At 41.2% G+C, this 15640-nt stretch overlaps 1 protein-coding gene across 1 annotated transcript; it reads left to right on the forward strand.

Annotated features, from left to right (window-relative positions):
- The first annotated feature begins 774 nt into the window (after window positions 1–774).
- Window positions 775–15640, forward strand: LOC146661164 (14-3-3 protein epsilon). The gene is made up of 6 exons (XM_085421237.1): window positions 775–982; window positions 6015–6214; window positions 7930–8036; window positions 8844–9050; window positions 9946–10082; window positions 14526–15640. Exons 1-6 carry the CDS (start codon window positions 919–921, stop codon window positions 14576–14578), a joined length of 768 nt encoding a protein of 255 aa, XP_085277363.1. The 5' UTR covers window positions 775–918; the 3' UTR covers window positions 14579–15640.

Consider the following 15640-nt stretch of genomic DNA (forward strand, 5'->3'; position numbering starts at 1 on the left):
TCTAGTGTATATCAGTTTATCTTTGGTTTAGTACATTGTATTATTTAAGGTTAGGCTTCATTTAAAAAAAAAAAAAAATCCTTTCATATTTTTTCAGATAACTAAAATATGTCTCGACATTTAGCTTTAGTTCAGTTTTACTAACTTATGATACTCTTGGTAAAGTAATTATTAATATAGTTATTTGGAAAATAATAATAAAAAAAATAAAGTGCTTCTTTGTGCTTTCTTAACATGTTAGATATTCAATGAAGAGTGTAAGTGAATTATTAAGGCGTTAACATTAAGGTGTTGGAGGGTTTTGAATTTACTTAATTTACTTAGAGGACAGTTTATTTTGAGACTTGGTTCTTTTTGTATTTTTCAGTTTTTTTATTTCTATTTTATTTCTAAATGTATTTCATAAGTTTTTTATCTTATGTTTTAAATTATTTTTAACTGTATTTCATTACTTTTTCATTTATTTATTTATTTATTTTCTTTAGCTTATTTTTAATTTTATTTATATTCCGGACCTTTTTAACTTATTCGTGTATATTCTTTCTTTGTTTTTTTAGTGACCTTAATTTTTTATATAACGTGAAGTTTTTTAATTTCAGTTTTATTTAAATTTATTTACGTGACTTTTTTATTCATTCACGCACTTCTTTTTTTTTTTTTTTTTAAATCACTACCTTTATTATTGATTTTATTTGAATATATTTTATTGACTTGGCTGGAGGCTGTAGGCGTGGATGAGTCCGCTGCGTGGATTTCCCGGATGGAGCAGCGGCGCCATCTTTACGCCAGTGCTACCGGTGGCTCTTCGGTTCAGCGAAGCGACAGTGCTGTTGCTGATCCACCACCAGGAATCGCAGAGCAGCCGATAATCCTCCCTTTCCACTGGGACGCCACGAAAAGCCCCAGTATCCGAGCACCATGGCGGACAGAGAGAACTTAGTATACCAGGCTAAACTCGCCGAACAAGCGGAGAGATATGACGGTAAGGCTGCGGACAGATATCGGTGGTTGCAGACCGCCTGGCCCCTCTTTCCCCCTCTGTCTCCCTGCGCAGGGGGTTTGGAGACGCAGGTGAAGCAGTTCACATGGATTTGTTGGGTGAGACGAGACAAAATGGCGGAGGTTTCCCCAGCCGAATGAAACAATATACGTTTAAATGTAGTTTTCAGCTCATGAGGAAGGCGCAGCCAGCGTGCTGGAAAGCGTGTCCCGCGGTGTGCACTGCTGCCAGCGAACATTTGTGTTAGTTACGCGGTGCTAAGCGGTTCTTCTTAGTTAGCGAGCTATTAAACGGCTAACTAGCTGGCTAGCCTTTCTTCAGCCCCGTCACGCCGAACTCCATTCAAAAAACCACGACGAATGCCCATACCACTACAAACACGACCTGCAGCTCCGCTGACGCTGATCTTTCTGATCAATAACGAGTGGAAAATCCCCAGAAAACGGCTCCAGTTATTGCTTACAAATCGGCCCCACAAAGGGTTCAAGAGAAGCCCGTGTGGCAGTGAGTCTAATGGAAAACGTGCACGTAATTAAGCTCTTAAAATCACGTTTGAGGAATTTCTGTGCGGATCAACTTTTTTCTTCTTCTCTGAGGGGCTTCTCAATTTGCGCCGTAGCTGGCAAACTACAAGGTGTTTTTCAGCCTGGTCATTATAAGATGTTAGTCTTGTACCTAAACTGTAATCTTGATCAGAAGTCCAGATGAGCCAGTACCTGAAGAGTTTTAGTTTGCCTTTAGTGCCTTTCAGTAATCTCAAAAAATATATTAGTAAATGTACACAGTCATGAGGCAAGGAAATCTTATTAGTATTGCCTGCCTTGCAGTTCCTTAGTTAAATTCCTCTTTCTAGAAACTGCATATTGCCATGCAACAAGTAAAATAAGCCAAAGCAGCCACCACAAACATGACACATTTCATTCTTCAATTAGAACAGTAATTTACTCAAAGTTGTTTAAATGGAACTAATATTAAGCACAGAGGCGGTCTGTTTGTGCTGTTTTTGCCACCGTTTATAAATAAAGCTAACATTTGGTCTGTTGCTGCTAGTGTATAAACTCCATGTTGTGGCACAAATGAGTCAAGTTTTCAAGTGAAAACAGCTGTTAGCATTGAGTTATTCTCACCTGATTCCCTGCATAGACTGTATCAAAAAGATGTAAATATAGTGACATCACCCATTGGCATCTGAGGTCCTATTTTGAAGGCTTTCGCCATCGCGGTTTAAAAACGAATCGGATGTAACGAGGAGGGGGTGCTTCTTTACTGGCAAAGTAGCTCGCTAATTGTTAGCCTTAACAATGAGCGTAATGATCTTTACAAGCCCTTGAGCCCATAAACTGAGCAGGAACGTACTTGCGGCGAATTTCTCATGAACATCAATAGTACCGGAAGTCTTTTTGTAGCTCAGCTGTCGCTGTCTGGTGGTGCAGATTTACTGCAGCAGACATTGCCTTTGTTTCCGATGTGGAAGCTACGTCCATGTTTAAAACCATCTGTTTCCTTGTTACTGTGTTTTGGCAGAGCTGCAAAGCAAGTCTCCTTTTAAATAAACTGACGGCAGGGCTCCTCAATTAGTTATTGTGGAGTCTTTCCACACTTTTGATGGAGCCGCTTCCAACAGGCTGTAAGTTAGCATTACCCAGCATGCCCTAGTTTACTCTTCAGATTATAGTGCCATGATGTTTGCCCTTTTTAAGAGTGCTAGCAGAGGATGTTTAATTCTTGCGTCATATGACTAAAACCGTGTGGAAGACAGATGCTCGGTTTGTCGATCTGCATCGCTCCCGGTGGTCAGTATAGAAACCACAGCTGGCTCCTTGGCTGTTCTCCAGTTTATCAGTATTTGAAAGATTCGTGTCATGCGTGGAATTATGACCAGCATACCGCCCAGCCCTGGTGTAAAATGGCCTACCTCCTGCTGTGTGCAGGAGTTTATGCGTGAAAGCATCGCTGATGTGTTAAACTGTGCACTTTCCACACTCTCTGATCTCCGTTTGCCTGGTTCAGAGTGTGAAAACGAACCTCTTTCTCAACAAAAAGTCACATTTCCCAAGTTTGTCTGCAGCTGCTGGTATTAATTGCAGCCATTTGGTTCAGAGTGTCTGCCTCTTTTTTTTTTTGTAGATGGGGTGCAGAAATTTCCCTGCCGTCAATATAAATTTGCATTTAATCATGCATTTTATGGGTTAATCATTGTGCAAACAAACACGCCAGTGTCTGTGTTTGTGCTATTTTTAGGCTGGTCTGTCTTTCTGGGGTGCTGCTGCTTATAAAAAGCTTCCAGCTGAAGTAATTGAGGAAGAGAAACAAAGGCAAAAAGGAATAAAACATCACAGGAACAGGTTGCTGCAGTACAGGCAAAAGCAAGCTTTTCCTGCATGTAGCTGGAAAGTAACAATTTCAAACAAGCAGAAATACGATAATGGCTAATGCATATTGGATTTGGCACTTACGCAGTGCTTTTCTACTATAATTAATGCTTCATAAAAGTATTTCTCCTATGCCTAAGTGCTTTTAACCTAACATTTCCACACACTCACCCTCTGATGGTTGTATCAAGGGCAACTCGGGGTTCAATATATTGTCCCAAGAATACTTCAACATGCAGACTGGAAGAGTCACTCACCCAGTGCTGTTGAAATGTCGACAGCACCCCCTGCGCCCGGTGTTTGGAAATCAATGATTGGACAAGAGCCTTCCTCTCTTCTGATCCACTTTTCGGCTACTGTGGAGATCTCCAGGCCTCTCGTTGAACATGTTGGCACCTGCAGAATTCCTTTGGTAGAGGTCGTGGACGTAGCTTCTGGGTCACAAAGCCGAAGCAGAAATCTGCGTTCGTTTTGTGCTCAGTCACTCATTTGACAGCATACTGAATAAAAAATTAAATCAATTTTGTATATTTTGTAAATTTAGCACTATGGTAGAAACAGCTGAGAGCGGACCAGTGGGCATCCTTACATGATGGACTTTATGGGCTGAGTCGAGCCCCATGTAGTTTTGGTTCACAACCAAAATCCTAGTTGGCGGTGGAGTTTCTCTTTTCTAGTCAGTTTGAAAATTGGGTGTAGAAGAAGAAGTAGCCAGAAATGCACTAGAGGAAACGACAATACTGAATTGCCGGGCTGATGCGAGCTGTGGTTTCTAAGGTGCACAGCACGATGTGGCTTACACTTTCAGAAAGTTTGTGGTTATGATGTACCCACGGTGTAGATTCAAAGCAGATGTAGAACAGCCCTCACGTTAAATACATCTCCTATAAATTTCATTTTTTCCAAAGTTGAATACCTGAGCATTTAAGTAAATGAATAACTGTGTTACATAATTGAGATCACTGATAAAAAATTGAGTTTTTTAGTATTCAAACAGAGATGCATGTCACTTTTACTTACCTACATCTTTACTATGATAGGGAGTAGCTTTGTCTGCCACCGCACAGCTAAAAAAGGTCGTGAACGTCTATTGTGTTCGTGCAGATTCCTTTTAATGACTTGGTGTCCAAATACAGCTTGTGGAGGCTTCACTTGAAAAATGCTTTAAAAGCACGAGGAGCTCACTGATTTGCTCTGAGAGCAGGCCGAGGTGGAGCAGCATGTTGAGTCCTCCTGGTTTGTAAACCAGCTCATTGCTCCTGCTGACTGTATCTGATCATACGTCACAAACTGGATGATTGGCACTTGTATTTTCCCTCCAGCGCTGGGCTGGGCGACAAGGCAAGAAATTACATCCAAATTAGATGTTTTAATGTGGTGTGTGGCTTGTTTTAACCACTTTTTGTCTTTCATCCTGCCATCTTTGATGCTTCTTATGTAAGTTATTACATGCTAGAATAAAGGTATTTCTTTTTAAGTTGAAACAGATCCAGTTAATTTTCGGTGTTTGTGTTCTTGATTAAAGAGGCTCCCCGTTGCCTCATTTATTTGACCCCTCGGGGAAGAAGCTCGTTGTGCTGACGAATTTCTCCTGAGATAAGTGCCAATCGTTTTGTTTTGCTGCCATGAATCAAACATGAGATGTTTTAACGTACTGAAGATGATTTGGCTCAGCCCTCTGGTTTAATGTTCTGGCTCAGTTTCCATCGCCTCCCCGAAGGTGTCCACGATGGTAAATGTCTACATTAGAGGAGTTTATAATTGGTCAGCATCCCGGGCGCTCCATTAATAAATCACTGAAGATGACAGAAACCTTTCGGGACTGAGCTAATGGCATGAAGATGTGTTTGCTTTTAATTTAAAAACAATGAATGTTAATAACGGTAATGAAGACTCAGTGCTGAATATTAAAGCAGAAATATTTTCACATTTACCTTTTCTGTTGTTTAACCCAGCAGAAAATTTCTCTTTAGAATTCCAATCAGATGTAAGGAAATTTGCATAAATTTCATTACATTTTTGATCTTGAAATCTGCAATCAGTAAATTTAATACTTCAGCTCAAATATTGGAGTATTAGCTCCTTCAGCAACCCCTCCTTTAAACCTCCTTAATTCTCCTAGAGTGGCTTTGCATGATTCACATTTCAAAATAATCTTTATTTGTGTTAAATTAGGCCTCAGTGGAGCCTCTTGACTGTCTAAAAGAGGGGTGGGGGAACTTCAGACCTCAAGGGCCGGTGTCCTGCAGGTTTTAGATCTCGTGCTGGGTCAACACACCTGAATCAAATGATTAGTTCATTACCAGGCCTCTGGAGAACTTCGAGACATGTTGAGGAGGTAATTTAGCCATTTAAATCAGCTGTGATTGGATCAAGGTCACATCTAAAACCTGCAGGACACCGGCCCTTGAGGCCTGGAGTTCCCCACCCCGGGTCTAAAACAAGAGGGCTCCCCTATCCCCACCCTTCAGAAAGCATTTTTCTGATTGGATCCCCTCTCCTATGTGGGTGAAGCTTCAAACAGCCTGAAACTGAGTTTAAAGTTTTAAAAGAAAAATCATGGTAGTTCCAACATTGCTCCCCTCGTCCTGTGGATAATTCACCCGACATTCAGCCGTTTGTTTCTATTTTGCTTCTTTCAGAAATGGTGGAGTCGATGAAGAACGTGGCGAGTATGGACGTGGAGCTGACGGTGGAGGAGAGGAACCTTCTCTCTGTAGCGTACAAGAACGTAATCGGAGCCAGGAGAGCCTCCTGGAGGATAATCAGCAGCCTCGAACAGAAAGAAGAAAACAAAGGAGGCGAAGACAAACTAAAGATGATCCGAGAATACAGGAAAACGGTCAGACGCAGTTTAAACCCACATCTGATGCTGTCCTTGTTTTTCATTCTGATTCTGCTCTTACCACACGTGAAGTGATTGTATTTTTTTCTTCTTGCCACTACTTCACAGAGTGATTTTAAAAAAACAAACCCTCAGGACTGAGGTAGCACTGGTTAGACATTAGTACCTGCACAGTTATTTCATGGAGATGAGAGCTCTCCTCCAGGAAATGGTTTCACAGCCCAAAATGATGAGGCAGGTGGCAGCCACGAAATAACTCTAAATTGCATTTTTTCCCAATTATGCTCCAGAGAAACTCCCAGTAACAGCAGAATTCAGAGAACGCCCACTGTGGGACTAACTGCATGCTGACTCTGGAGTTAAATCCCCTAAGCTCTATGCTACAGCTGCAAAACTTGATTATTTTATTAATAAAGTATTCTGTCGTATCCATCCAGTAATCCTATGAGAAATACTTTTCTTAATAATCATAATAAATATTCAAGAGATAAAAAAACAAACAAACAGGTCTTTCAAAATGAACTGCAATGTTTTAAATATCAGTCAAATAAAAAGCTCAGCTCATTCCTTTTAAATAATCACCAGCACAGTAAAGTCAAATAGACCTACAACCTACACTAAGACATAAAGTTAACCAGCCTTTACTCTTCTTTCTTACATTAGCATGAGGCAAAAAAAAAAAGAGTTCAGTTTCATCTCCTGGATGAGGTCAATTTGGGATGTGGGGTGTGTGTGCTTAAATGTACTAGTGAGTAAGAATATGGGCCTGTAAGCCTGTAGAAAATAAAGAGCGACGTATAGAAAAGTGAGCATATCAGCACTCTCAGAACTGAAGTTTCCTGCTGCAGACGTTCTGATGGTGTAGATGTTAATAGTAATTCAGTGTCCATGTTAACGGCTACAGGTCAGCGGCTCAGTTTTACTGCCGTGCAAAAAAAAAAAAAAAAAGACTTAGAAAAGTACTTTCAAATATTAATACAGTTTATTTAATTAATATATTTTGTGTTGATTCGAATCCAACTCTGAAGTCTTGAATTGCAGGTCTATTTTTAGTTGCAAATGTGGGTGAAGCGCTTGCGCTTACATGGTGACAGCTGAGCACTACAGAGTTGTGGATTAAACGAAGCATCGAAGCAAATGCATTATATTTAGGTTTTTTAGAATTATGTTATTCAACTTTCTCTGGTCTCCACTATATTTATCATTATTTTATACAAAAAGCTTTTTTCACCTTTTTGTTTTGTTTGCTGTTTTGTTAATGGACCTCAAAATGAGCTTCATAGATGTCAAATATTCATTTGTTAAAATGTGTCTCATAACCTAAAAATAAAAAAGATAAAGGAGAGAGGTCTGTTGTAAGTAGCCTTCATATACTATATAATGAAGGCTTTTATTGTGAAAAGCCAGGAAGAAGCCCTGTTTGCTTAAGTGGAGACCAGACCAGGTCCCTGGTCCAGGTAATAAGTTAACCATCAATGGGAAGCATTTCTTTATTTCTTTGTGGCATTGTTTACTGCTTATTTGTTACTATGGAAAAGGCACAACAAGTTGGAAAAAGTTTTTATAGCATTAGCTAGCACAAGAGTGGCTGTCAAACACTGTCAGGTTAGTGCTGTCTAATTGAACACGCCAATATCTGCAAAGGTCTCAAAGCACACAGAGTGAGTAGGAACATGGTGTACTAACAGAAGCATCTGTGTTTTGTTCTGCAGGTTGAGAAAGAGCTGAAATCAATCTGCAATGACATTCTGGATGTACTGGACAAGCATCTCATCTTAGCTGCTACCACGGGAGAATCTAAGGTTTTCTACTATAAAATGTAGGTATCCAGTTCATATCTGAAATTGTACTAACAAAATGAGGAAAGTGGTGTGGTCGCCCAGATTATTACAAATTATGGGACATTCTGAGTTTTTTAATGTATGTTTGTTGTTGCAGAATCGATTGTTAAATAAGCAAATGTTAATTTCGGGTTGTTTGGCCATTTAACACAAACATTTGCTAACACATTTTCTCTCATTTTGTTAAGATACTGTTGGGTTGTGATGCCTTGCATAACTAGACTAAACTTTTAATCACAAATGACAGTCTGATATTTATTATTTAGTATTTTTCTCCGTTTCTGTGGCCTTATTTAGAGGAGCACAGCCCTGTCCCATTTAGAATAAACCATTAAAGGTTGAGGTGAAGCTGAAGTCTGGAGGCTGTGGGGTAAAAATCATGCACTGTGCAGAAACTGGCCTGTCAGAAAAATTGGATGCATTTTTAATCTCCCACGATGAAATGGTACACGGTACCTCTCTTAAATTTAAGAAGTAGATGATTGAAGGAAAATCACAAACTTGGGAGTAAACGAAGCTTGTTTCAGGAGTGTTTTGCTTACTCTGTTTAGTTGCCCTCTAAAAGATGCTTCTCTGATTAGAATTGTGCCCTAGTTAAGGGGATTAGGCGCCGGTCTAACTGTACCTATGATCCTAATGTGGTCTTTGTTCATTTTTATTAAAAAAAATCTTTTTCCATGATAAGTATTAACCAATACCCCTGATTTATTTTGAACAGTTAAAAGTGGCTTTACCCTTCAGATTGCCCATATGTTCTTCATGGCCTTTGTGTTTGCCCCACTCAGGAAGGGAGATTACCACAGGTACCTGGCAGAGTTTGCCACAGGCAACGACAGGAAGGAGGCAGCCGAGAACAGTTTGGTAGCGTACAAAGCTGCGAGCGACATCGCCATGATCGAACTCCCATCAACGCACCCCATCCGTCTGGGACTGGCCCTTAACTTTTCTGTTTTCTATTATGAAATCCTCAACTCGCCGGACCGTGCTTGCAGGTGAGTGCACGAGATAGTTGTTTTTGATGTGTGTGGGGGGGGGGGGTGCACGAAAACAACAAAACAAGTTTGACGTCTACAAGCAGGACTTCCTGTGGCGTCTTTGATGGGGCTACGGGGGTTTTACATCACGTGAGGCTTCAAGATTGTTAGTGAACTGAAAGGAAACTACAAACTAAAAAAAAAAGGTGTGAAAGTAAAAGCAGTTTGTGGATGTCATCTTATGCTTTTTAATGGAATGATTTATTGAAAGAAATTTAAAATTTAAGTCAATTTTGTGCTGTTCAGTAGTTTATTTCTTACTTTTGTGGTAGGCTGAAAAAAGAAGACTTGGATAATATAAGCAGCTTGGACTCTCGGTCTCTCATTACTGCCTTTCATTACTCATTACAAAGAGGAGCATCGTTTAGGAGTTGAGCCATCCAGGGTGCCAGATGAAATGATTCATGAACTGGCTATTCAACCACATTGACTTTATTTTGACTCGTCTCACAGCGTAGCTTATTGGCAAAGGACTACAGTTTTCCAGTTTGAAAAAAAGATCACACTGGCACCAGCCGGTCATTTGTTTGGGTATCTCACCAGGCTGCTTCCTGGATATCTTCCAGGTTGGCCATGGGAAGAGCCTCCAGGGAACATTTGGGAGTATATCTAGATAAGTTGGAGAAGGTGAGCAGGGTTTAGCTTGCTGCACTTGCAACCTGGACCCAGATAAGGAGCAGAAAATGAATAATGGCACACATAAATATTCAGAATGGTCCATGGATTAAGAAAAATAATTAGATTTTGGACACCAGATGTGATGGATGAATGGTGGATCCGACTGTCTGTGCTTCCACTGTGTGAAGTGAATCCTCAGCTCCTCTGTGTTGGTTCGTATCTTCTCTGCTGACAGGTTGGCGAAGGAAGCATTTGACAATGCCATTGCAGAACTGGATACCCTGAGTGAGGAAAGCTATAAGGACTCTACGCTTATCATGCAGTTGCTACGTGACAACTTGACACTATGGACCTCAGATGTGCAGGGAGATGGTGAGAGAACCATGACTTTACTGTTCAGGCTTAGTATTTCTGCTTTCTTTGTTTGCCCCTTTTTTATTTCTGCCTCTTTTATGGTCAAAAATCTAGCAAACAGGTTTCGTCCGGCCTTTCCTCTGAGTTCTGTGGTTTCTACACTGCTCCAAAAAAATTACTGGATAACTATATTGATATGGGCATGGTAATGTGTTAGGATGCTACATCATTTGACAGAAATGAAAGCCTTTAACATACAGAGAGCTAAATTCAAAGATGGCAGGCTAGTGCATTCTGCCAGAATTTCACTGCAGCAATGCAAAAATGGTACTATGGTAGTTTTTATTGCACCCACGTGCTTGCATGCCTGCCTGACAACCTCGGGGCATTCTCCTTAAGAGATGGTGTCCACCGGGATCTCCCAGATCTGGACCAGGGCATCACTGAGTTCCTGGGCGGTCTGAGGTCTGGCAGCATTGGAAGGACCAAAACAAAATGTTGTTCTATTGGCGGATGCTGGGGCCAATCAGTGGTGTAAAGAGCCTGCGTGCATACTCTCACTACATGAGGCCGGGCATCATCATGCACCAGGAGGAACCAGGACCCACTGCACCAGCGTAGGGTCTGACAAACCTTCAGGCAATAGCACGTATTGATGTACCATCCTGGAGGAGTTGGACTACCTGTGCAACCTCTGTAAGATCTAGGTATCGGTTCATGCTACCAGTAGTGACAGTGACCCTATCCAAACATAAAACTAGAGAAAAATCAGCCAGAGAAGATGAGAATTTTAAAGGTGGAGGCGTCTGGCATTTTTTTCCCTTAACCACCCCCTCTGCTTCTTAACTGACTAGATCAGTATCCCCCAAGTTTAGCTGACTTGGTGCTAAACTCTGATTAAAAAGTGTTTAATTTTTTGAGCAGTGTATAAAATCACTCCCTCCTTTCAGGGTCGATACTCACGAACTCTTTTAACTTCTCTCCCCTGTAGATTCTTAAGGACAGCCCTCCTCCTTCTCTCTTCTCTGTTTTTAAAGGTCTATTTTGTAAGTCATTCCTCTTGTCTTGGGCTTTTTTCCACCTCAAGCCGTTAGTCTTGCCTCACCACCCTAACATCCCTCACTAACTTACTCACAGCACCAAGTCCAGTGTTTTTAGGGGTACAGAGCGGTAATTTGTCGCATTGTGTTGCTAACCTCTTCCACTTTTTTCAGCACTATGTTTGATTGTCTATGTTTGATTTGTCTTCCGCAAGTCAAAAAAAACTTAGATAAAAGGCTGAAATACCTCCCAGTAAACGGCCGACGTCCCGAATCTGCTTCTTGGCCTAGTCAGATTTTCAGTATAACTATTTATCAAATGAAGTAAAACACATTCACATCGGAGTTGTAACAATTTAAACTACTTTAAATGGCAGTTTTGTGTTTTTAACCTTTCATAAAGTAATATTTAGGTGCTTAATAATATTACAAAAGTATATCCAGACTGTCTTTGAGACCAGTTTGACACATCAGGGGTGGCTCTAGCTCAGGAGGTAGCTGGTCAACTACTAAAACGCTTTGAATAGCACTGTATAAGAACCAGACCATTTACTTTAAATGTCTTAATGAGAAAGATGAAGCGTCACTATGCCAAGGCTTTTAAGTATCATAGTGAGGTGCAGTTACACAAAGTAACCAAATCTAGCTATAAAATGTAGCTTATTTGTCCCTTTGCTCAATATTTTAATTCTTATCCTCTACAAGAATGGCTTTGCATGGTTACACAACCTTGTGGTTTCAAACAAGCCACCTTTATTCTGATTGGTTGCCCCTCTCAAACTCTCAATGGCATCATGCAGAGCCAAGAGTAGAAAAAACTGCGGGAAACAGTGTTTAGAGCAGTCTGAAACCTGAGCCTTGTGCATGTGCTCCTCTCATCATGTGAGCCATGTTTAATATGAGCCTCCACCACTGTGACTTTGCATAATTGATAGAAAATATTGGAAAAGTGTAACAGGTCCCCTTCAAAATTATTGTTATTGGACGATTATCTCCATGATCAGTTATTCTAAGTGAACCAGGCGACTTCAGTTTTTATAATGTTAATTTTCCAGCTTTTAAGCTTTGCACCCTAAATGCTGGTGTCAGTCTCACAGTTGTGGGCTTGTGAATCTGAAATGTAGAAACACAACCCACCTTCCTCCTGTGACCATACAAATGACTCCATCTTCTAATTTAACCATAAGGATTTGCGGACACTCTGCTTCTTCACAAATGCACGTCGGTGTGACTGAATCCTGCACACTGGGGCATCACAGCAGATCACATGTGTGTGGGTCGGCAGTGTTTGGAAACCTGTGAACGCAGCCTCGCGGAAGTGTGACATAACGGAGGAACTGCAGTGGCAGCATGTGAGGCTGCTGCTCCGTGTCCTGCAGTGCTCTCACATCACAGTTAGCCGCGGTGCTAATGAGCACCGTTACGCTTTCTATTTTAATCATGACAGATTCTCAGGCCTTTGTTATTTGTGCCTCTCAATGCTTCATTACACGGATGGCTGTGCGGTCTCTATGGTAACCTTTCTAAGCAACCAGTTGCACAGGTTCACAAAGCATTTCGCCCTTGTTAGTAAGTCTGCACACAGCTCCTCCTTACTGGCCTGCACGTTGACGGTCACTGGTGAAAGTTGCAGTTTGTATGTAAATGTTTGGGTTATTTTTAGCATCTGAGCGTCTCCCGCTTATTACAATGATGGTCGTTTAAACTTAAATCAGTTTAATCAGGGACATAAGTATTTAAAATTAGATAAATTTATCACATTACAGCTGCAGACAGATTACACATGTTGCCTTATTTAAATGCATGGCTGGCTTTGTTGGACTGTATCTAAAAGATGTCTGTAGTCTCTGGGTCTATGCATAAGTGCCTCAAAGCTGCATTCTTTCTAATAGCCACCAGAGGGGGCAGTGGCAAACTACTTCACCATTAGAAACTGACCTTTACAATGTTTAGAACACAGGCGTCGAACTCCAGGCCTCGAGGGCTGGTGTCCTGCAGGTTTTAGATGTGTCCTTGATCCAACACAGCTGATCTAAATGGCTAAATCACCTCCTCAACATATCTTGAAGTTCTCCAGAGGCCTGGTAATGAACTAATCATTGGATTCACATGTGTTGACCCAGGGTGTTATCTAAAACCTGCAGGACACCGGCCCTCAAGGCCTGGAGTTCGACACCGCTGGTTTAGAAGAACACAAACATTATGTCAGAAAAATACGTTTGTGTGATTCTTTAAAATATACTCCTCCTAAAGAGGAAAACTCCTGTAAAGGCATATGCACAAAGTTCAGCCACAGATATTCCTGTTTCCAGCTTTCAGTCAGAAAACGACAAATAGCAGCTGGTTATAAACTAACATTATACCGACTAATGTTTGGCTTAAGTATCCTAAAAATCACACTTTCAAACTGATAAATAATTAAAGGAAATCCTCAGGTTTTACGAGAGTTTAATCACGTACTGGTCGAGTTTGACAAGATTAAAAAAAAAACAAAAACAAAAAACCTTTAGAAACAGCTGCAGCTCTTACCAAGAGGAATAATTCATCACCTCAGATTTAGCTTCACTGACTCATCGACTCGTTTCGGACTCGTTACACAAAGATTGATGGCATCCTCCACAGCAAATGTACGTGGATAATTCACACTGGGCATGTTGACAGCTGAGGTAAACAGCAGGCTGACAGCTTACACTCACTGCGGATGACCAGGGGATATATTGGAAAATATTACACAAAACACCCGTGGGAGCGTTTTTTTTGTTTATCCCCATTCCTGGTTTGCTGATATTATTTAAATATTTTAAAGTGTGTACAAAAATGTTTTCATACACAAACATGCCAGCCACCTGCAGGTGTTTTTATTCTACGAAGCTCGAGCTGTTGGGTCTTGAAGCCCTGCTGTTTTCAACACCTCTTAATTTCATTAACCTCAAACGCTTCATTCAATGTGACAGTAGGCTACTGACAGCAAAGAGCGGTAAAAATGGGTTACTTCACAGGTGAGATCATACCTGTGTGCTGTTGAAACACTGTCACAGAACAGCAGCTGGCCAGTCTGCTTGCCCCACAGGACACAGGTTATGTCAAACCCTGTTTAATCTTCTTAATTTCACTCCATTTGGACCATAAGGGGCTTTTAAATTAGTGCCGTCATCGTACTTACTGCTCTTTATACAGCTGTTACGTACTTTTATGTGAGTATTTGATCATTTTCTGATTTACAGGCAGTTTTCCAACCATGGATGAAGCCTAAAAATTCAATATTTTAAGGTCCAGGCTAAATCCGTGACTGGCAAACCGTCCTGTAGTTTAGATATCCATGCTTCACTTCACGCTGCTCGTCACCGGTGATGCTTTTGAAATGTCTTTAAGTGTATAGCAGCAGCCCAGTGACTGTTGGTGCTTTTTGTCTCCATCTCAGGTGAAGAACAGAACAAAGAAGCACTGCAAGATGCGGAGGACGAGGCCCAGTGAGACCGAACAACACAAGACAAGCTCTCCTCCTCTTCCTCCCCCTCCTTCTCTCTTAACTCCCTCCTCCCAGCACTGTCTCCTGTCCCCAGCCACAGTGTTCAGCTGGGTTTACTCTGCAGCCCACTCCTACTCTACAATCCCCTCCATTTCCACCCTCCTGCCCCACCTTTTTCTCCTCGTATGCACGCCATCTCCCTCGTTTTTCCCACCCTGGGGGTTTTCACTTCGTTTTATTTCTTTTTCTTTTTTTTGCACGCCTGTACCCCCTTTAAGGTTCACGTCCTCTTGCACAGTTTTTATTTTGCTTTATTTTGCTGTTATCATCTGTTGCCAAGTACGCTTGCCTGTATTTGTAACACGTGCAAGAGTTTATTTAAAGACGATACTTTGCTGTTTTCCGGTGTATGTGCGCGCGTGTGTTGATGATCAGTATCTTGTCCGTGCTTCGTCAGTTGTCACATTGAGGAAACACAGCAGTGATGGGAGGTTTAAAAGGGATGTGTTAAAGCTTTTTGGAAGAACTAAGTGCCCTCGTTACATTTTCTTTTTTGTGGTTACTACACCTGCTTCTTCAACACATGTTCATTTTCTTTCTTTCTTTTTTTGTTAAATTACGAAACGTCCCCCACCTCCGAGCATCGCTCTGACCTCTCTCCTTGTCCACTCTTTGGACCAAGTTTTGTGCTGCGAGGCTGTAGCGCTTTCGCTAATGGCAGATAGTTAGGTAATGGCTTTTTAACAGACAAAATGTGCATCAGTGTGAGCGTGGGAGGGGATTGCTCAACACTCTTTGATTGTAACGTAATGCAGTTTTGCATTGGCACTATATAAAAACAGTTTGGGAAATAGAGGCCTGCTGTATCTTTACTCCCCTGACTCTTTCAGGTTTTCTTCTGTCCCTTCCCTCTCCTCATCCTCCTCTTCTTCCTACTCCTTCTGTTCAGTATGTGTAAAGTGAATCTGATTTGTACTACTGGATATTCTCACCGGAGCCACAAGTACCATCTGTATTCTTACTGAAACACAGCATGGAATTAACATTAAACTTCAAATTGAAAATCA

This window comes from Rhamphochromis longiceps, linkage group LG10 (assembly GCF_057381845.1).
Source record: "Rhamphochromis longiceps isolate RC_006_pf linkage group LG10, R_longiceps_female_GT1.1, whole genome shotgun sequence".
Taxonomy (NCBI): Eukaryota; Metazoa; Chordata; class Actinopteri; order Cichliformes; family Cichlidae; genus Rhamphochromis; species Rhamphochromis longiceps.

What these genes read in the sequence shown, in the direction of transcription:
- LOC146661164 (XM_085421237.1), top strand. Translation starts at nt 919, where the DNA reads ATGGCGGACAGAGAGAACTTAGTATACCAGGCTAAACTCGCCGAACAA. An exon ending in TCCGAGAATACAGGAAAACG is followed by an intron (nt 6,215 to 7,929) that starts GTCAGACGCAGT and finishes TTTGTTCTGCAG; the next exon opens with GTTGAGAAAGAGCTGAAATC. An exon ending in AAGGTTTTCTACTATAAAAT is followed by an intron (nt 8,037 to 8,843) that starts GTAGGTATCCAG and finishes TGCCCCACTCAG; the next exon opens with GAAGGGAGATTACCACAGGT.